The 23,052-nt window shown below is 42.8% G+C and overlaps 1 protein-coding gene across 3 annotated transcripts in view; it reads right to left on the bottom strand.

The window, feature by feature from the left end:
* Positions 1–23,052, bottom strand: part of DENND5B (DENN domain containing 5B) — a 115,453-nt gene that overhangs the window by 15,656 nt on the left and 76,745 nt on the right. For 2 of the 3 annotated variants that reach the window (XM_086610408.1, XM_086610409.1), the window contains 7 exons: positions 22,002–22,538; positions 20,375–20,606; positions 18,127–18,277; positions 6,207–6,300; positions 2,766–2,897; positions 1,749–1,901; positions 1,150–1,228 (listed from right to left, as the gene is read on the bottom strand). In XM_086610408.1, coding sequence (XP_086466534.1) covers positions 1,150–1,228; positions 1,749–1,901; positions 2,766–2,897; positions 6,207–6,300; positions 18,127–18,277; positions 20,375–20,606; positions 22,002–22,538 — 1,378 coding nt within the window. Of the gene's footprint in view, positions 1–1,149; positions 1,229–1,748; positions 1,902–2,765; positions 2,898–5,080; positions 5,192–6,206; positions 6,301–18,126; positions 18,278–19,481; positions 19,569–20,374; positions 20,607–22,001; positions 22,539–23,052 lie in introns of all 3 variants that reach the window. The other variant, XM_086610407.1, reaches the window with a different exon arrangement.

The following is a 23,052-nucleotide window of genomic DNA, read 5'->3' as shown; positions in this document are numbered from 1 at the left end:
AATCTTAAGTGGCTTGTAACTGCAAGGTTTCTGTGCATTATCATTAATTCTACCCTGGAAAGGTAGACAAAATGAAAAATGCTTAATACATTACCTATTCCTTCCTTAATCCGGCAATGAACTTGGAGATTTAACAGCTTCCTTTTTCGTATGTGAAATACGTAAACATAAATCTGTATGATTTTATTGGTAATATGAGTTTTATCAGCAGTATGTTTTTATGGAAAGCTCACCACTGAGAAGGGTGAGAGAAAATGAAGCTACAGTAGCATATTGGATGCTAAGAATGCCACGCATTTCTGTGCGCCGCTACTCTGATCAAACTGCTTTGCGGTGACATATTTTACTCTCAGGAATTTGTGCCTGCCAGCCAGATTGCTTAGTGCATTACTCATTGAAGCTTATTAAAAAGTCTTTTCATAAGTGAGACTAGTTTGTCCATAGATGTATCTTTGACGGTTGATCATACAAGTTCCCATCTGCAGGAAGTGGAGGACTGGAGAGTCCTTGGAAGATGACCTACTAAAGTTCAGAGACTTTTACTACAATACCCAGCAGCAGCCTGTGGGCAGGGAGATCTCAAGGTCATCGGAAAGCCGACCTCTCTCACAACACAGAAGTAATTTAGAGATTGCAAAGGGCCAAGCCAAAGCATAAAGTGAGCACCCAGATCGATGGATAGAGATTAATTACACAACTTCTGAACTGTACTGTCCACCAGTTTAACATGGAGTTTTTCACTTGGCGATTTGAGAGACAGATTATGCTCACAGCAAGAAAAACAGCAGCTGTCTTAGCCACAGCTCCACACCTTCAGCTCCTTCAGAAATCACCTCTTGTGGAAGCACTGCTTCTCACACCTCACGCAGTGCTGGTTAAAAGGGCACGAAGGTGGTGAACAGACATAGAGTGATTTTCCAGACAGGGACAATAAGTATGTTCATTTGCCTTCAATGATGTCAATCTACTTTGTCCAGACATCAAGGCATCTTCATAATAATTATGAAAGGACTCAAAATGTAAATGTGATATTAGCAAGCAAGCACACCAAAAATCCTGCATGGGTTTTGTGTGGCTGCACTGTTCCTCCCAGGCCCAAGTTCATTCACTGTGATGGACCCTTCATGGTGCCAACTGCTAAATACTCACCTGGGGACTCTGCACTATGCTCTTGCTTCTCTTCTCTCTCCTGGTACTGAAGTAAATGGGACCACAAAGCAGATTTCCCCTGAGAATTGAATATGTAGTACATAGCTTTAAATAAATCAGGCAAAAGAAAAGAGGCCAGTGAACATGGCAAAATAATGGGACGACATTTCAGTTGGCCGAATGTTCAGTAGTGAGAATCAATCCTTCTCTCTTGGGCCATGAGACCTCAGGAAGAGGAGAGGACTATCTCACTGACCTAGCAGCCACACCACCTGCCTTGTTTCTTTGTCCTCTCCTCTGGTTTCCCTTCTGAAGGTTGAAAGAGAAGAAATCAAACATCTATTTGACAACATCTTTGCAATTTCCAGAGGTATCTCTCAAAATAAGAAAACCAAAAAACAACAAACCAAACCCCCCAAAAAACAAATCCCCAAAACTCTCCAAGCCCTCACAAGATATGAACCAGGGACTCTGACCCCAAAGACACCTCCCACTTTAAGCTGGAATAACATCACTGAGTAGCAGCTTAAAAGGTAGAGATGGCATTCAGTATTTGCTAGAGTACTGCACGCACAAGTCCTGAGTTTCCAGTTACTAACCTGCTTGACCTGCAGACCATGGCTCCAGATTCTTTCTAGCAGATCACAGAGACTAGCAATCAACGTATTTTCCTCCAGACCCGTTATGTTGGCTTCTCCATGTCCCAGCTCAACTGCTTCATGGCCCATCTTCTCTACCAACATGCGTTTAGTCTATTTAAAAAAAAAAAAATCCCACCCCAATGGTTTCTAAGAATGTTATCCAACAAGAGACAGAATTTATAGATGAGTTTACTTAAACATGCGTAATCTACAGACCATTGCTAATGGCCTGACCAAAGAAACTTCAAATCTTTTTACAGAGGTCGTAAATTAAAAAGAATAATTTAAAAAAAAGTTTGCACGACTACTCCATACTATCCTATTTCCATACCCTCTATCTATTGCCCTATTCCTACACTGTTGATCTATTACCAACCAGTATCAAAAACAGAGTACAGAGCTAGATACATTTTCGGTCTTGCTCAGTATCTGTTTTACTTCTTGTTACATCTATTAAAGTTTAAAACTCAGGTAATATAGTATACTACCAGCTGCAACTGACACAATGCAAATAAATTATTGTTCCATGGCTATAAAAGCTTCTCCAATATTAGAAACTGCTATACTGCTATATTTCATTTGCTCTGTATAAACAACACGCACAGCAGAACGTGCTGAACACTTCCTTTTTTAATTCCTTTTTTGACTGAGGGTCTCAAGCCCCTTATGTTTAGGCTGCATTTACATATGAACAATGAAAGGAAATCCTCCCTAAGATGTCTGATCATGCTGATTCTCCTTCCTGTCCTCTTACTCCTTTCACCAACTTTGACTGCATAAACAGAAGAGTGATAGCACACTCCTTTCTTTCCTAGCAGTTGAAAAATATAACACAAAAGGAACATCCACACTGCAATAGCTTGGTAGGCCAGCAAACCAACGGCATTCCAGCTGTGAAGGACTTTCAGGACACCATCTGCAGCTGCTATTTAGGCTCAGTGTAAGCAAGGAGAGAGCACACCGGGGAGGACCTACCTTCATGCGACATTCCTTCAGTAAACCTTCCACGAATTTCCAGTTGGTCTGCGCAATCACGGCTGGAGAGAGGTCTGAGAGTTTGGGCTGCCTTAAATTTTTTCCTAAACTCCTCGCCTCCTGCATGTATTTCTAAAAATAAACAGAATAATTTTAGATATTACAAGTCAGAGGGATTCTCTTCATCCTAATCCTAGGCAAGCAAATGCTGGTGAAAAGGAATGAGCTAGTGTTAATCTAGGAACAACATCATGATTTGTCTGATGCTTAGGTATTGGGCTGGAGAAGAGGAATGTTCCCTTTTTACAACAGAAAAAGCAAGATATTTTCCTGCGTGGAACCAAAACAATCAAACGTTAGCTAGTGAACTGTGCTGTTAACCACTAGCACAAAGTTAGCCACAGCCAGTGCATAGAAGTGCCATACCTCATTCAGCAATGAAATCAAAACATCAAGTAAAGTTTCCTTCTGTTGCTATTTTTCATTAAAAAAAAAAAAAAAGCCATTTGTCTAATTTGTTGCACTCTAAATGAATAGAAAAAAATCATTTGAAAAGAAATCACAAGAAAAAGAAAGAAACCTAGTGAAGGAGAAGGATTTCATCCATTGCTTTTCGTCTGGACAGTTTATGTGGGGGGGGGGGGGAGGGGGAGGGGAAATCGGACTCGATTTTGTTCTCAATTAACTTCTTAATTACCAGTGAAGCTCATTTTAAACAAAACTGTTTAGGATCATTCATGGTTTTACTGTGGGGTGGCAATTGAGAAGCATGGACAAAAATTGGCGTGCTCTTTAAAAAAGCAATCTAAGCTATAATAAAAGATTTTTAAACCTTCCTGCTCTATTGTCTTATTGTTCAGGGCTTTTTTTATTTTTTGTTTGGGGTTTTTTGTTAAGCAAAAAACTCCAAACCAATCAATGAAGCATCCTCTGCCTCCAACATCAGTGAGAGGGCTACCTGCTGAGCAAAGCTTCTATGATTTAGGTGTGCAAATATGAGGCCTATCAAAAAGTTGTCTGAATGTTATTCACAAAGTTTTTGTTAAAAAGAGTAAAATAATAGAATGTCGCCAAATAAAACAGTCTTGAAGCCTGGTGTGGGAAGTGTGTTTTTTCCACAGTGTGTTTTTATCCAGTTAGTGCTGCCTCTTTGGGGGACGGTATGTGATAATGACTGCTCTGCCCCAGAGAGGAGCGGATCATGCCCCTCCAGCGACTCCGCACCGCTGCTGGCTGGGTTCTCTGGGGAACTGAGAGGACACTACAGCTGCTGCATTCTTAGAGCTTTCTCTCTGGGGAGAAAATAATTTATTTAGCAAAAGCAAAATCCAAATACATTGAAGTTCATTGAAATTGCTCACTTTTTTTCTTTTTTTTTTTTTTTTTTTTCAGCAGGGGATTAAAGTTTTTCTGTCACGTTTGGATTTTTTCAATACAAAATTTGGACATGAACCACTTAACAACAATCCCACAGGTCGGACAAAACCACCAGATTCTGTCATGAAAAGTTCTGCGTTCAACAAAAGTGCTCAGCTAGGTAATTACAGTTTCACCAATACTGTGAGGACTTAAAAATAGTTGAAAACTACATGTAGGAATTAAAAAAAAAAAAAGAAAAAAATCACAGATGATGAAAGCGTGTTGTTCAGCAAGCAATCTCACAAGTGACTTCCAACTAACTCAGTGCAAAAATTAGCAATGAAAACAGTGAAAAAGTAATACACGGAATGCATAATTGGGAAATCTAATATTTCTTTTTAACTGTAAAGGGATAAATAGAATGCAAAGTGCGGTTATAGTCTGAAGAGTATAAAATATGGATAACCTTACTTTATTCATTGCATGTCTTGTTATTATACTAAAACGAAAAATAAAAAATTATTAACTCTTGTAAGTTCAAGAGAAGAATAAAGGTGGGATGAAAGATCCAATTGATTGCCCTTTGCCTGTTCATCAGCATCCACACCCCACCACCTTCTTCCACACTGGGATGTGACGATCCAGCAGTCAGAAAGCAATGCTTTTTGGATTTGACACCCTAAGATGAATTGCCAAGCAAGCAACATGGGAAAAAATGAAGCAAACTATAATTCTCATCTTTCAGCCTTGGAGCTGTTATGTTTGCCAAGGAGCTGGTGTGGAAGCCTAGAGCTGATTTCCAGCTACTTTTCCGATTATAACCACACTTCCAAGCGCTACAGGGACGTGCTCATACTCTACGAGCAAGGGAGAGGTTTGAGACGCAGCGAAGACAGCGATTCCTCACGCTAACAACATCTCAAAAGCAGTTTTCAACAAGAAAAACTAAAACATACCAGGCAGCATTCAGAGAAGGATTTTTTAGGAGGCCGTGCAGGAGGGGGTGGTCCCTGATCCCACTCCCAGAAGGCCATTGAGTTCTGACGAAGCAAAAGCTCCTCCGATGGCTAAGAGGAGGCAGATGCCCCAATGGCAGAACAGCCAGAAAGAAAGAGGAGACAAAGCAAAAGGAGCATGCATATGATCCACAGCCAAAAAAAATAAGAAAGTAAATACATGACAAAGTATCAAAAAGGCTCTGCTGATATATACACACAAGGCAACATTCAAAATATACTTGCAGAGCTACGTTAGCAAAAATAGCAACAAACATGTACAGGTGCTGTTTTGCTGCGTTTCCACGAAACATCGTTCGAAGCTGCAGTTCAAGAGTCCGCTCATCTGTTTGAGTTCTTCTGGAGCGCAAATGCCAACACTGGCCAACGTTATTCAGCAAGATTTACCACAAAACAGCATGAATGTTTTATTTTTGCTAGTGACACACAAAAGAAGCACAAGGACATCAATGGAAAAATATGGCAGAAAATATTTAATGAAGGATGAGAAACTGAAAAGATGGGAAAGAAATGCCTGTATGTGACTGACATTTACAAGATGCATGGGAATTTCCAAGCTTTAGGCATCAAAAGGCCCCAAAGTCTTAACCTTTCAAATAGGCTGACTCATGTCAGGAATCTACGTAAGAGAGAGAGAAAAAAAATTCTTTAAAAAAGAAAAAAGTCCTGCCTCATTTGCCTCTACAGCGCTGACATTTATTCAAGGACTTGACTTTTGCGGAGACCTTCACCCTGGCCAGAGCCAGGCAGCTGCACCCAGGCGGGTGCCAGGGCTCTGCTTTCTGTGTGTGGTTACACAATTGGGGCCTAAATCAGCAAATAAGCCGTTTTCCTGACGACAAAGGGGCTGTCTTATTCCAAAATAATAAAAGCACTTTATTTATGTTATGTGCTTTGAAGTTGTACAACATATACAAGCATCGTGACAAGCAGCATCTAAACGGCTCCCAAGACCCACACAAACCTTATGGCAGCCACAAAACTGCCCAAAGTACTAACACGTCGCTCTTCTAAACCTCACCTCCCGGATCACAAACTCATGCCGCCTGCAGATGATGCCACCTACCTCCCTCAAATCGTTGTCCAGCCCGATGTGCTCCGAGTGCTGCCGCAGGCGGTCTTTCCTTCGCTGTGCAGTGGTGCTGCGACTGGCCCAGCGGCTGGGAAGTCAGAGGGGGAGAAAGAAGACATACGTGAGTGGAAAAAAAATCAGGAGGGAAAGCCTGGGTCAGTAGCCAGAGGCCATCTGATGGGTCTGCAGCAGGAGAAGCGAAAGCACAATCTTGGACCTCGCAGTAGATGTGGGTGCAGGTTTGTGCCTGACCTCCCTGTGGGAAACTGCCTGGCAGGTGACAGGCCAGCGTGCACCCAAGGGACAAAAGCCCTGATGGAAACATGCCCGCTGCCTGCCAGGGTCTCCAGTGAGAGCTCCTGTGTTACCCAAAATGCAGGTCACGCCACAACAATGATGCCACCAGTAGGTAAATGGTTGCACTTAGTTACCCACCACCACCATTGTTTGTTGTGTTTGCTGAAGTTTGATAAAAACGGTGTCTGTAGGAACAAACAAAATACAATGATGTGCTTTGAGTAATGACTTCTAAACATTTCCTGTTTTTTGAGAGGTGGTACTTCTTTCTCCACTTTCTGTGGTACTTCCAAGAATTACTTCAGAGAAACTTCTTATCGTGACAGTAACTACTGTGATATTGGTTGCACCTATGTCTAAAGGCTATAAACAATATTGATGTTCCTGGGATTAATCGTGTTGCTGTTGTCATCATATCTTTTTTTTGCATTGGGTTTCTAAATACCACAGAAAGCCTGTATTTTTTCTATATGTTCGTATAGGTCCAGTTGAATTTTTTTCTCATCTGAAGCTGTTGCCTGAAAGCAGCCACTTGGTAACCAGGTTTGAAACCAAGCGACCTTAAAGCTCCCAAGTATCCAAACTCCTTTATGCCAGATACTACAACAAAACACAAAATAAGATAATTCTGTCCCAAGAAATTTCTAGCCTGATTGTAGCGTTTCTAATAATACCATAGCCTTCTGTCAAATGTTTGAAAACAAAAATGCTCAACTGGTGCAGAGAATAAAGAAGTTAATACATTATTTATAAAAGAAAGCTGGTATAACGCTGTATAAAGCAACTTATCAAGCATTAAAAATAAGTACCTCAATGCATATGAAAGCTATATCTTCAGAATGATATTACTATCAAAAATGTCTTTCAAATACAGTAAAAAAAAAAAACAAAAAACTTTAAATGAATAGCCTTTCAATCGCTTCATGAAGTCATCTGTTCTGATTCTCTCCTGCACTCAGAAGTTGAAGAACAAAACCAAGGTGAAGCAGAACGCAAAGCTTGCCCAGGGCAGCACTCCAGCTCTGATGCCTGGTGGGATGTATGAATAAGGCTCTACCTACAGGAGGAAACTGTCTGGAAGAATTTGAAGGGATTACCTAAATTTGGAAGAAAAAAATAAAGAAAAAAGAAAAAACCCACCAGGGAAACAACATCCCATGCTCCCTAACTTCATACTTGAGTCAAAGGGACCCTTCAAAACCTGTCTCCATCCTGGCCCCTCTACTCCAGACTGAAGTGTCCATGCTGGGCACCACACCAGAATGACTGCTCTGAGATGGCTCTTTCTACAGGAGCTGCGATGAACAGGCAGAGCCCCTGAGGATTCGAGTTCTCTGCCTTTGATAGATCTATACAGAGGGAAACTTAGAGATGCCCCCATCAAAGACAGAAGCATGTCCTTAGTGAGCCTCTCCACACAGGGGGTGGTGGTGAGACCAGTAGTCTCCAGATCCCAAACCCATCTATTTCTGTGTGCACCTCAAACAGTTTGGATCCCAGATCCTATTTGTACGTGCTCCTATCTGAGCAAGGAGTTTCAGACAGTGACATGTAGGCAGATGCATGCCTGGAGGAGGAAATCCTTGCACAGAGCTGGACTTGGGTCCTGACATATCCAGCAAGCCATTGAGGATGCGTAGGGAGGGGAACCTGACCCAAGAGAAGTGCAGGGACCTGACTCCTGGTAACCAAACCCTCCTGTTTTCAGAGAGAAGGACTTTGCATACATGTACCTAACTATCTCCAGCAATTCCTCCAGTGGGTCAACCGAAGACCAAATTTTGGCTAACCACACAGATAAAAAGGGAAAAAAGTCACAGGAACTATAGTCTTTATGGTCAAATCGAAGTCCCTTCCTACCTCCCAAATAACATCAAGAGAACAAATACAAAGGAAAAAATAAACATCTGGGTCTGCATGTAGTTATGATTCGGCAGCTCACCATCCTGTATGACAAGAAATTTATTTTTAAAGCAATGTAGCCTCAAGTCTGATAACTAAACAAAACAGCCCAATAGGCATCTGCACAGCAAACAGTGATACCTTCTCAGAGGAATACATTACTGACATAAGTGTCTTCGCACCTCCTCAGAAGTCTTAAAAATATACAGCCTGTGAGTTTAGTAAGTCATCACTTTTTTTTTTTTTTTTCAGAAGCAACACCTAACAACTCATTAGATGACTGAGGGAGGAGGAAAATAAACCTTTACTTTTAATAATCTCAACAAGTAGAAATGCAGCAGAAAAAACACCCCCTCGAACAGAAGATAGCAGACATAAAAGTGACTTTAGCTACCTGGCTCTGGAGACCTTCCATCTATCACCAAGTTAGTACCATGCTTACATTTCACACATTAGAATGCCAATAATATATTGGAAACTTAAGTTAGAGATCAAATATTACCCATATCATATTTTTCTGCTCCAATTTATGTAGTGTTTTCTGAATTCTAGACAAAACTTTGATCTCTCTCCACCTGCATTTCTGCAATTACTGGAAGACGTAAGAACTGCTAGAAGCGTCCTTTGAGGGAACACGTCTCACCGAAGGTGAAAGTAGAAAGCCACAGAATAATTACAAGTAATACTCCATCATTAAAGCATTTTCAGTTCATTTCAGCCCTGTACTCGATGTGGGAGAAGGCACAGACCATTCTCCAGATTAACTGAAACTATCCGAACAATTAAAGCATACAAATGTGAAGATCATTGGGCACTTATGAAGAAGACGACTGCTGCTCATTACCTGGAGCAATTACACACACAGCAAGCTGTGTGCTCCTACTTCCCCAGCCTCTAAGCTGAGGAAGAGGAGCTGCCGGGGCGCTGGGTGAGGTCTGTGCATTCGGATTCTGCTCTGAATCTCTCTAGGAGATTTTGTGAAGATCTAACAGCAGATAAGCAGGATTAAGCAGCTAAATCTTTTAAAACCTTTTCTTTACTGGGCTTCAGAGAATTTTCCCAAAATAATGCTTCAATACTGCAATAACCATTCCCTCCCCTCTCATCAGCGGAGATTGCATTTTAAATTACTCCTCCTCTCCCTTCAGTAGCTCAAAGTGATTTTAAGTGGGGGTAGAAGCCCTCCCCAATGGCCACACCACCTCCCTTGGGTTGCAGAAACCCCACGCGGGTGCCTCTCCTGGCCCTGCCGCCAGCTGTGCCTTATTCACGCCTCAGCCCTGGCGCTGCCAACGCAGCGAGGAAAGCTGTACTCAGGCTGGCAAATGCCTGCTTGTTGTCAGCCCTTAGTCTTGGGCTTTTCAGCTACATCCCTACCACCCATGTCCCTCTGGAGCAGATGCCAGAGGAGATGAAGCTCTCCTGGCTGGTCCCTGCCTTGGAGGGAGGATAAGCCCTGAACTGCCTGGCACCTGGGAGCACACACAGCACTGCTGCCCAGCCGAGATGCTGCCTGAGTACTCCCTGATCCCCAAAAATGCCCTCTCCCTGTTATTTTTTGCCTGTAGAGCCATGAGCATGGACTACTGGCATGTTTTGTTTAGTCCTCACAGTGGAGGCATTGCTACAAGCACCAAGCCTCTGGGGACAAAGAAGCCGCAGCTCGGTGCTGTGTTGCAGAGAGGCCAGGGACAAGCCACCTACGTGGAGAAGGGAGAAAAGGCTCATTTTGGTAGTCTGCCCATATCTAACTCCCATGTCCAAAGATGAAGGCTCTTCACCCCCAGGGACTGCAAAAAAGCAGTGATGTTTCAGAGGAGGGACCAGGGAAGACTGTGATCTGTTCAATATAGAGAAATGAAATGAAGGCACCTCCAACTAAGACCCTTTTAATAGGAAGACAGTGAAGTCAGTATTGTTTAATATCAAATTAGACCCAACAAGCATAGGAACAGGTTTGCAGAGGTTGAAGAAAATGTAAAAGTGACACTTGGAAAAGATCATACTTAACCTGTGATACCTAATTTCTGTAATAAAAATGATAAGGTAGTCAGCACTAAAGCTGAACTGTCAGAAACCCATCTAGCAAACCTGCAGTCTCACACCAGGGACTGGCCATGCTGTACTACAACCATATCTACATTTCTCTCTCCCTACCTTTTCCCCTTGCCCCCCTTTTTTAAAGCTCCATGGAGAAATGAAGAAATTATGTCTACCCAAACCAGACATGGGTGTAACAGGCAGGATATATACTGCAATACATGCAACATGCTGCTAGAGAACTTCATTCACATATGGATTTAACCAATATTGCCATCACCACGCAAATCACTATCATATTTTAAACTATTTACAGTGATAACACAGAGAAGGAAGGAGACAAATGCACTTGTCTATAGCATAGAATGTAAATCTCATATAGACCATCTCCAGAGGCAGACCACTATTTAGGTCTACAAATCATGACAATACTCCTTTTACCAATATACTTCCATCAGAGGAGTTATCTGACTGTACTTCTGTATTCACAAATTAGCCCATAGCTGTACTACACCCCCCCACCAAATCCCCCTAAGCACGAATGCAGCCTGTACACATTAAGCACACCTGTAACCTGCTTGGGTTCAGAAGGAGTTTGCGTGGGTCTATGCAGAGATTCCAAGTCAAATACACATCAGACTGAACAAATTAAAAGGAAGACTGAAACCACACTCCACCTGAGCCCAGATGGGCTGCCAAGGGAGGGGTTCTGCACTGTGAATCTGCTCTGCACACACTGCTTCCTGCTCCATGAGGATGGAGCCAGACTCTTCTCAGTGGCATCCAATGACAGGACAAGGGGAAATGAATATAAGCTGGAACATAGGAGGTTCCGCTTAAACATGAGGAAGAACTTCTTCCCAGTAAGGATAACAGAACACTGGAACAGGCTGCCCAGAGAGGTTGTGGAGTCTCCTTCTCTGGAGATGTTCAAAACCCACCTGGACGCGTTCTTGTGTGATCTGATCTAGGTGGTCCTGCTCCGGCAGGAGGATTGGACTAGATGATCCTTTGAGGTTCCTTCCAATCCCTAACATTCTGTGATTTGGTATGTAGGGAGGCAACTAGGAAAGCTAAGACCTCCTTGGAATTAAACCTTGCAAGAAAGGTCGAGGACAACAGAAAGGGCTTCTTCAAATATATTGCAGATAAAACTGTGATTCTGTAAGGGAGATGAAGGCTCAGACAGAGACTAACACACCTTTTCCATCTCTGCTGTTGGGCTGTATAGGAAAGCTTTTAAACTGCTGATCAGGTGGATGAAAATGAGCAAAATGCCTTGGAGAGAGTGGTCTTTCACTGACAGGCTGTTTCATCAGGTTATATGAAAGGAAGTGATTTAAAAGGGTGGTACTCACAACCGCCCTCCTCTGCAAGGAACAGCAGTAGTGATTTGCCAGCATCACTCCTTAAGCCCTGATGAACTACTGTCCTAACAGTTACTCTCTCCCCTGAGACAGTAACACTGTTTCAGGGGAGAGTAAATAGAACAGAGGTTGTAAGGATTTGACAGGCATTTTTCCCCGTGAACTTTAATCCCGCGTAGGTATTTTAAAATGATATATTAACTGAAAGAAGTTAATTGCCCTTTTACCACCTTGCATCAGTTGAGCAGAGAATCAGCAGGCAGAAGGCTCACCCATAAGGTTCCAAGTCTCCATAGCACATAGTTCCTATTTCAGAAACCATTTTTTAAGCACTGACTGCCAGTCACACTTTATTCTTGAAAATGAACGTATTTGAGCACAAGTGCTTCATAATTTCATTGCACCTGGTTTGCTATATTAGGTTACCTAATGTCCAGTTAACTGCTTTTTTCAGATTTCCATACGTAAAAGGTGAACTTTTACTACTCGCAAAGTTTAAATAACATCAGCATTGTGTGTGGATGGCTCATTGCTGACTCATTTCTCAGTCATTTAGATGCACTGCAGAGATGCTACTCCACAGTACTTGAAAATGCAATCGTTTGGTTTGATTTAAAAAAAAAAGCTTCATTGAAGACAGCCAGCCTTAAAATAGTACCCAACAGACAGCGAGGTAGAAAAAGCTCATATAGTAATAAAGCACTCAGTACAAGAGACAAACCATTCCCAATACAAAAAAAATAATTTAGTTAAAACCAGAATGAATTCTATCATCATATAGAGAATCAGCAACCTCTTTGCATTATCATAGAATCATGGAATGGTTTGGGTTGGAAGAGACCTTAAAGACCATCTAGTTCCAACTCCCCTGCCATGGGCAGGGAAACCCTCCACTACACCAAGTTGCTCAGAGCCTCATCCAACCTGGCCTTAAACACTTCCAGGGATGGGGCATCCACGGCTTCTCTGGGCAACCTGTTCCAGCACCTCACCACCCTCATTGTAAACATTTCTTCCTTAGATCTAATCAAAATCTCCCCTCTTTCAGTTTAAAGCCATTTCCCCCTTGTCCTATCACTACAAACCCTTGTCAAAAGCCCCTCTTCAGTTTTTCTGTAGGCTGCTTTCAGATATTGAAAGGCTGCTATAAGATCTTCCTGGAGCCTTCTCTTCTCCAAGATGAACAACCCCAACTCTCAGCCTGTCTTCATACCAGGGGTGTTCCAGCCCTCACATCATCTTCATGGACCTCCTCTGGACCCACACTAACAGCTCCATGACCTGCTTTTGTTGGGGGCCCCAGAGCTGAACACAATATTCCAGGTGGGGTCTCACAAGAGCAGAGTAGAGGGGCAGAATCACCTCCCTCGACCTGCTGGCCACGCTTCTTTTGATGCAGCCCAGGATGCAGTTGGCTTTCTGGGCTGCCAGTGCACATTGCCGGCTCATGTTGAGCTTCTCATCCACCAGCACTCCCAAGTCCTTTTCCTCAGGGCTGCTCTCAATCCATTCTCCACCCAGCCAGTTATATATATCATATTTTCTTTAAAAACATTAACTAGTGTTAATGGTAGTCAATAAGGAAACAGTAGCCCTATTTCAAAATGAGGACAATCAGAGCACCAGGCAGATAAACCCTGGGCAGTTCACAACTTGAAGAGGGGGGCGGGGGGGGGGGGGCAGTGATGGAGGCCACAGGATAGTGCCTGCACAAGTCGTGCCATAAACTGGGGCACAAAAATGAACCAATTTCACACACTCCAAATGCACAACTCTTGCAAATAAATACTGACAAATTGGTGAGGTCAGCAAAACACAACAAGGGAACAAACGCCTGGAGAAAGCAAACAGATACTTTTGAAATCTGTTTTATGGGTAAGAACAACATATCCCTTAAAGCCTGAGGTTAGGAGGCTGAGTATAGTGAGATCCATGCTTGAAGGCTTGGACCGTGCTCTCCTTTGCGGATCGCCGCAGGTCAGGTAGGACGCAGAGGACAGACAAAAGCACGAAGCTCACAGGAAGCCATGATACAAGGGAAGGGGCTCCGGAGAGGGAAGGGGCCAGGGCAGGAAAGAGGAAACAGGCTGGTCAAGGAAGAAAGCAAGGAGGATAGCATGGTGCAGATAAAGATGGTGGGGAAAACAGGGCTAAACAAAGAGAAAGGCAAAAAAGGATAATTCAAGCCCTTTTGTAAATGTGCAACAAAACACAACCCTGCCGTTGAAAACCAAAAGAAATTAAGAAAATAAAATCAGTTCAAGTTGTTCTTTGTTGGCGTTCACTACAAATTGCCAGAATGCAAATATATTCCCATGCTTGATGCACAATCAGTGTTTTCCTCTGCAATGTTTAATCTCATTTATCAAGCTTCTCAGTACAAATTAAGTTACAAGGTAATCAATTAGCTTAAAAACACAGTTTGTTTCATTGTTTTAATTTTGCACTGTAAGCAAATTCACCCTAATTTAACAATTAGCTAATGAAAAACCATGAAGTGTTTATGTAGCTTGGCTTTTTGTCATTCAAATTCCTCTCCTGGATCATTGCAAACGCATGAGCCAGGGGAGTCCCAGCTACAATTTCAAAAGCCTGGCAGAAAATGCACACAGGGAAGGAAGAGAGGAACATGTAGAAACCACAACGTGGTGCTGAGGTTTGAAAAAAGAAAGGAGAACTCAGGAAATCACAGCTCATTTCCAGATAAATAGGCAAACTGCTGCAGCCTATTTCTCCTGGGATGCTTTCTAGGAGGACTTCTGCAGAAGTCACTGTTTTACAAGGTTAGAGCAGTGTGGACGGGCTGCTTCTGAACCCAGAGGAAGCCTGCAGCTGCTGTCTGTAGATTCGGAAGTTTTTCCCATGAAATGGAGGACATATTAAAGGCGATGAATGCAGAGGGAGTCCCTCAAGTGGGACATCGCTGTCTGATGGGAAAGAGGACAGAACTGGGTGGGGATGGGTTTTTTTGCTTTGTTTTTTTTTTTTTAAATTGCTGTCAGCTGGGATGAATTGCTATTTTCTTTATAGAAAAATATGATTTCTTTTACTTTCTAGAAATATTTGGATAAAATGATTATTATCTGCATATTCTGCAGTCAATGTCTTTCTATGTTATGGCAGTTTTGGTCAAAAAGATGATTAGGAAAACTGTACACCTGGGAGCCTATTTGTCAGTTTTCTGGAGGTGGGTGGGTTGTGGTTTTTTTTTTGTTGGTTGTTTTTTGTTTTGGTGGTGTGCTGTTGTTTTTTTTTTCTTAAAAACTTCTTATTTCTCTTCAGTAAAGTGCAGCTTTGAGTTATTTTCAGTGAAGTTCTTGCTTAGCTGAGCAAGTTGATGTTTCCTGACCACCACCTCGGGAAGAGGTAAAGACCTGATGACACCAAGCGTGCACCTGCGGTCTGAGCGCACTGGCCCAAACAGGAGCAAATGTAAAGGGAGTTGCTCTCCTGACCCACAAATGACCAAGCAGAAGACAAGCAGTGTAACACTAGTGGGGCCAGAGGAGCACAGGTTCACCGCCTTGTCCAGTCTTTTAGAGGACATCTTGGCGGGGGGGAATGGGAGGAGGCAGCACAGTGACAGAAGTGGAGCAAAGCATGCTGCCGAGCATGGCCACGGGCTGACAGATGAAACAGTATTAGACTTCACTTCTATGACAGACTTTGGTGTTTTAACTCTTACACATGGTAACGTGATCAGCATTTGTCTCCAGCTGCGTTCAGGTGGAAGTGATCCAGTACGACTGTCAACCCTTTGACCTCAAGCCCTGCTCTCCATGCCCAGCAGGCAAGAGCCAGACACCTCCTCTCCCAAACACTATTTCTGCCTGGCGGGCCAACGTGGTTTTCTGGGATCACATATAGGATCTAGGACTAAACAAACTAAAATTGCTTTGTCTTTGCATTATATTTCTGATTCAGATATAATGTACTATACATATAACAGCCCAGTAACCGACCGAGGTACCTTCAGTACTCTGCCAGGCTACAGGAAGGCAATAACTAGATAACATTATGAGCTCTGGTTGTATGTTAGTTACTTTATTGGTCCAGAAAGGAAAGCAACAAAAACCTGATTGCTGGATACTGAGGAGAGGTTTTCATTAAAACAGCTTCGAATTGGTTTATTTGCTACTGTTCAACAACAATCAGCTGGAGCACGGGAAATATTTCCTGCAAATACTCTTCCTTACAATGTTCAGAACAAAATTTGCTATGTAGAATTGAAATTTGCAGAAGAAATTCTGATCTACATAGCAAAATCCTTTGCGTTAACTTTATGAACACACACAATAGCTGTATCTGAAGTGCCTGGGAATGCAGCGGAAATGTTCTCTTTCCCCCATCTCCATACACAAAGGCCCAGTCCCGTATGCAAGTATAACATATCCCCAGGAAGCATACACTGGGAAATTCAAATTAATGGAAGACTACACTTCAATCGATTTTGTGGTCAAAAGAATTATGCTGTATTTGCAGAAAGCATGAAAAGGCTATCTGTTTTATACGTGGGTGTAAACTCAGCAGAATTACACGTCTTAAATGAGAGAGGAGAGTCCTCTCAGCTGCTCACATAAAAAGCCAGGAAACAGAAAGATATAAACAGATGGTCTTGAGATTTTCCAATTACAGACCTTTTTGGCAATACACGACTGGAGGAATTCCAAACATTTGTCACTTTGACACCGCTTTGCGGTAAGTAATGGGATTTTGGTACTTATAAATTCTGAAACATGCTGCAATTTGAAAACCAAAACCAGCTATCTAAATCCAAATTATCACTCAAGGAGTTAAAGTCACATTTTAGAACAGGTACCAATCTAACAGAAGCATCTAAAAAGGCATAAGGAAAACTATTTTTAATTTGATGCTTATTCATAGATTCACTAAGATTCTGCAATGGAGCCAGAAGACATAAGCAACTTCGAGCAGGCTGGGCGTGCTCACACTGCTGTTGACACTGTAAAACTGAAACCCACCATAAGGATAAGAGGCAGACTGCTAAACACAGCATCCCACAAGATGAAGAAATCCTCCATTCCTCAAGGTAGCATCACCCATAAACTTTTGTCTCAGTTTGCAGTAAGACTGCAAACAAAGCAACTTTGAAATATGCATTCCTTCTCCTGTTTGGTTTTTGGTTTGTTTGGTTTTGTTTGGTGGGGTTTTTTTTATTTTCTTTTAAAGAATTGCAATTCTTTAAACATTCAGTGCTTAAGGATATCCCGCCATTTGCAAGTCTTATTCCTAGCAGGTTATCAAAAAGGGATTAGCTAGCACTGGGGTGCGCAAAAGGTGTATAAATAGAACTGAGTAGGCACCTCGTACAGGAGCTCAGAGCAGTGTGTGTGCATGTGCTCGTCTAAAACAAGAACTAGCTTTAACGTTTGGACAATTGCAGCTTTTGGAGCTCTCAGATTTCTCTCTATTCCCATTTTGACCTTTCACAGAAACCTGAAACAAGAGACTGAGCTAATAATTTCATGAACTAGTAATCATTGATGCATCAATCTTCCATTTTTGAAGGAGGAGAGAAAACCTTTCCTGGGTTTTGAGGGAAAAAAAAAGAAAAGTAACTTAGAACACTTACTTTGTATTATAACTGCATAGATTTAAAGTGTATTTGTTGCTCCAGGTTCTCACTTTACATTAGGCAAATAAACCATGTAACGACATGCTCGATTCCACAGCTATTGGTCCACCTACCTTCGTACGAAAGTGCACTACAGAACCCTATCAGGCTGAGAAAAGCAATCCAGGTACAGAACAACATATTTTCCACCCTCACCAAGTTATTCTTCCAGGTTATTCCAATGCGGAAACCGAAAGAGCTACAAAAATCTCAGAGACATGTAATAACGATTGAAGAAAAGAGAGGAATGGAGTGGGCATTAATTTCATCCTAAATGATGATATGGAGCCTTCGATACCAAAATGTCTTTCAGAATCTGAAGTTTGGCTTGGGTTTCCAAATTACCCTATACAGTGCAAAACAGCAAGGAAATTAATTTTAAATTTATTATAGCAATGACAAAACTGAAAACATGTAGAAGACACAGTACTTACCACTCAACAGAACACAGCACCGAGGATTCTTCCCAAAACCAGAGCTAACACTTTCTAACATAACCCAAACCATGGCTGTAACTTCAGAGTCACAGCCCGAACAAGTCAGAAATGGAAAGAGTTGCTAGGGTTCACTAGACTGGCCGGAAGCCATCCAAAATTAGGACTACTGTCCAATGACGTGAATCTTTTATATGAGAAACCTGCTTCCAAATTCAGAAAATAAAACCTGTGCTTACTTGTTATTGGTAGGTCCTGTTGCCAAGACATCTGATTGCAACTTTGGGAAAAATCCTTGTTCGTATTTCCCTTGGCCAATCTTCATATCGAGCAAGTGCGGGTGGATGGCTGTGTGATCGATCTTCATCAGCCGCTGCTCGATGGACTGGGCTGCAAGTTACAGTCACAGGTGAACAACCCCATTAGCAAACCACCTGAAGACACATGCTACGACAACAGAAGTGGTCATGCTCCGATCCCTGAAAACCCTGTAAGCTGTTAAATAGTGACTTTAGACCCAGAAATCTGTCACTTTCAGAAGTGATGAAACATCCGCGTTGTTATTTTGTTATTTTGCTTTTAGCTTCTTCACCCAACACAACTAGCACTGACACAAGCAAGTTAGCCGTTACACAAACAGGTCTTTACAGGAGCCTACGAGATGGGTTATGAATCGGCAAGAGCAGTGTGATCTTTCCCTGCAATGGGTGTTTGGCTCTAACGTTCCTTCAGTGGGATGGAGACCTCTGAGGCCGGCTGCAACCCTCTGCAGGGTCGGGTACCTCGCTTTGCCTCAGACACGTCTCCCTGGGCAGACGCATGGGGAGCAATACCTGAGTTTTGCAAACATCTGGCACCTATAAAGATCCTCCTCCTGAAATTAGGTATGCCAGTACTGGATGACAGGCCTTCAGAAAGCATTAACTAACTGTAACAAGGCCTGAGCAGCATCCAGAAGGTGAACAGATGCTTGGAAACAGGGGAGGCTATGGCAAGATTGGAGAGGGCTCCCCAGGAACCTTGGCTCCACTGAGACTAATGTGGTTTAGTTGTTTGCTGCAAGGACGTGAGGATTTCATCTCAAATCTCGAGCAGGATGAAAATAAAATCTGTCACCCTCTCAACATTGAGTCAGATGCACTGTGAAGGAGATGGGAAAGGAGGTGTATGGGGGAAATCAGCATTTAATTAGCAACTTTAATATTCAAGCCCATCCATTAACGGGCAGGCCTGTTTCTTTTCAGCATATCACTAGTGAATAAATATGCAAAATGTAGAAGCTAAATCCATTTTCCATTTGTCAAGAACAACACAGAAGTAGTTTCCTATGTTATAAAACTGTGATGAGAAAGAAACTGTCGTTAAGATTTACATATATTATCATCAGAAACTCAGCAACTCTTTTTTTCCCCTCTCTAAAAAAAAAAATAAATTAATTGCTTTGTAGAGTTTTATTTTGGAGAAAAGGACTGGGTAGTGTGAGGTCAGAGGGTTTGAAGGGTTCCGAAAATAGAAGGTTAAACAAACAGGTGCTGGATTGGTGCTATGGTCATATACATTGTGAATGGTAAATATGAAGGAAAGTTGGTATTACTATCAGTTTGCTGCTTTTCACAAGACAGAAAATGAGGTTCCGGTGCCACAATATCTACCAAAACTAGGCGCTGAATAGACAGGCAACCTGCAAATCAGAATTGGTTTTAGATAAAACAAGTTAAGCAGACACAGGATTTCTATTTCTGCCACATTTGTAACAAGTAAAACACTCGGAAGGAATTAAACAGAAAAAACAACATGAGAAATGTGTTTGCCCCAGTTCATTAATATGTCTCCCAACAAATTTAAGAGTATAATTTCCCTATATTACTTGGAAATGAAATAAATACTTGCACAGTAAGAAACTCAAGTATAATTTGAAAATGCATCCTGTGACGGTAGTGGAAAAAAAATCCAAATCTTCCATAGACAGCGTATTGCTCATTAACACTGAGCATCTAGTGCTGGATCGACTAAATACACCTCCCAGGATTAGGTCCCTGGCATCCCCCACTGCTATAACAAAATGGTGTAAGGCAAAAAAAGGGCTTTTTATGGGAACGGGGAGACGAGGCCAGCGGAGCAGATAGCAGGGCTCGACTCCTTGGTGTGGCCGGTGCTGGTCCCACCTCCACGGTGAAGGAAAGTTCTCCTGGCAATGGAACAGGAGCTACCTGAAATGGGAAAGGGCGAGCCCAGCTCCGTGGTTTGGTTTGTGTTTATTAAAGGCACCAGCCAAGGAGAGCTCAAAGGGAAGGTAAAGGCTCCTGCTGTTTTTGGTGTTTAAAAGCATGCTGGAGTTTTTGCCTAGGGAAAAAAAGGACATCACTGAGTCCTCCTCAGGTAGCAATAGGGCTCCCTCATCGGCTGCAACGCTCAGATGACAGGACCTACATTTCTTTGTGGCTGACATTGTACTTTTGAATATTTTACTAGCCCTTGTGAACCTACCTGCTTCTTTCAAAGTGCTGCATTTCTGATAGTTGGATGTCCGCAGTGCAGGGGCCCTTACATTATATAGTCTTATTTTCTCAATTCGGGAGTCAAAAACTCGCAGAAAAGGGTCCTTCTCTTCCCACTGGGAGATTATCTTATTGTCTATGAAGGTTGCAAACATCTGTGTTTCGATGAAGTGTGAAAGGAATGGGAGATAAGGCTCCGGTTGGTCCGAAAGGAAGGAAGCCTGAAATACAGAACAGCTCATTAGTGCCACGTTTGCACCTGGCTTTGACAGGACAAGCCGTCCTGCGGCAGAGAACCAATCCAGCAGCCAACAGGAAAGGCTTGGACAAGGCTTCCCTGCCACAAAAACACCTCTTGGAGAGTTGTGAATCCATCTACAACACGGTTTGGTTCATAGGTCACCTCTTGGGTCACCTTACTTGTGAAAAGTAAGCAGTCGTGGAGGCTTCGTGACAGCTAGAGTAAAAGGAATATGGAATTATTGAAGTAGAGACTATGCTGCCAGCTTTTTCAAAGCAGCCTAGCAGCTACCAGCGGCAGGAACGAGCCCTGTGCAACCCACGGCAGACCACCACCACACGTGCTCACCTGGAACCTCTGGTCTACACATCTCTGCTTGGGACCAGATCACTTATTAAGGTGTCATACATATCAAAGGGTGCACGGTGCTCTTCAGCTCGCGTTCTTTTGTCAAGTTACACAGAGCAATTAATCATGAATTTCCAATTAAAACTGAGTGTGTGCCTAAGTCTCTAACTGAGCTTTGAAAACTCTAACAGCCCATTTTATTGTAGCAGTAGTGGCAGAGATTGCCTAAACAACCCACTCCCTTTGAATGCTGCACTGTTCAATGCCTGAATACAAACAAGACCAATAAAAGGCAAGTCAGCGTTTTTTTTTTATCGAAACCTGACTCAATATTAGTCTGCTCCTGACTGTTTATTCCTCTAACATTCTCCTTAGAGAAGGACTTGTATCTGAAAAAAGCTGATGGCTAAGACTGCTATCTACTTTGTAGAGTCACTCGGAAATAACAAACGTGCAAGCTTCCCAACATTTCTCATTCCTTTTGCTAGCCTATAGTCTCTTTATTTCCCCATTTCTGATCTTGGCTTCCTTTTCACTCTTGCGTACACACTACAATGGAGTCATGACAGTACTCTTCTGCCATAACTATGTGATAACCTTCTACAGAACATCACCCCCCATTAACAAAAAGCTCTACAGTGATATTAGGAAAGAAGACAGACTGGATTTGGTTTTTGACTCATGTGTGCACCTCTCCTCTCAGCAAACAAAAAAGAAAGAGAGAAAAAAAGAGTCATTTTCCATTGCTACCCTTCCACCAAACCAACAGAAGCCCCATCAGGCGGGCAGAAGCCTGCCAGCTTGGATCGTACAAGCCAGGACGGCTCTGACCAGCTCAGTGGATCTGCACCGATTTACTTTGGCAGGTGACCTGGCCCTGTGTAATCAAAACGGACAAATCTCTCAGTGAGGCAGATGAAGAATGGCGGATTAAAGAGTACCTAGGCTATAAATATGTAAGACAGCTATTCTCCCTCCCTCCCAAAAGCACTTTCGGATGGAAAAATGGATACACGGCTATCTTTACTTTGTCAAAGTTCTGCATTTGTTCCCTGTTTGTCAGCCACGACTCCATATCGGGGGCAGCTTGGATGACGAAAGCCTCGTAGTCTGCGAACATCTGCGTGAAGCGGTTGGCAAAAACCTCGCGAAGCTGCACGTTCAGTTTGTAGTCCCTCAGCTCCACCTCCTCACATGGCAATTTCCCGTCCTTCTCCTTCTCCACGAGGGGAGCCGTGATGGTCATTTTTTCCATCGTCACACCTGTTCTTTTGGCGAGGGCTTGCAGGCGGGCGATCGTCTCATTGCCTTTCAGCAGCTCATACATGTTGAGGGCATTGCCAGGGATGTTCCCGTTCTTCTTGTCGTTCACCAAATCGCTAAGAACCAGGTTCTTGAGTTTGGTAGCGCTGTCACTGCAGTGCAGGTTACCCTCCGGTGGGATCCCAAACTGCAGCAGAACCTCGGAGATTTCCTGGATAAACTCCAGCTTGTTGGGGAACTGGGGGAATTCTTCTGGCAGTTCGATGAAATGGTTATCGATGTCTACAAAGCACAAGTTTGCCTGAAATACAAAGAAAAGTTTCAAAAGAGATGCTCAGCACTGAATTGGCTCCTCTGTTAAGTAGTCCTATTTTCCCAGAGTGCTTCCAGATAGAAGGGTAAGAGCACACATATGCAGGAGATTTGAGCTGTGTTGTCTAGCCTGTGACATTTCAGGCTTCAGTAAAGCTGAGGGCCAACTGGATGGCAATGATTTAATGAATAAATAAAGTCTCCTGCCCTCTCTTGTTCTCCCAGGACCCGCAGATCCCAAACTTCCCACTACAAAGATTTGATATCTCCTCCCAGACCAGCCAAGGACATACCAGCAAGCAGGATGCGTGGCATTGCTTCTCAGCCCACGTAAATACTATTTGTGTGAATTACCGCATTTCAAGGGCACGTTTAATTTACCAGGAACCCACTGCGAGAAGCCTCTGTAGCTGTGCTACCAAGGAATGATGTTCAGAGAGAAAGATGATTCTGCTAAGAGCAAAGCTACAAAAGAGGGTCCCAGGCAAATCCTTTGGGGTCAT

Source organism: Tauraco erythrolophus, chromosome 4 (assembly GCF_009769465.1).
Source record: "Tauraco erythrolophus isolate bTauEry1 chromosome 4, bTauEry1.pri, whole genome shotgun sequence".
NCBI lineage: Eukaryota > Metazoa > Chordata > Aves > Musophagiformes > Musophagidae > Tauraco > Tauraco erythrolophus.
The sequence above is the reverse complement of the archived record's forward strand: the minus strand, read 5'-3'. Positions and strand labels throughout refer to the sequence as shown.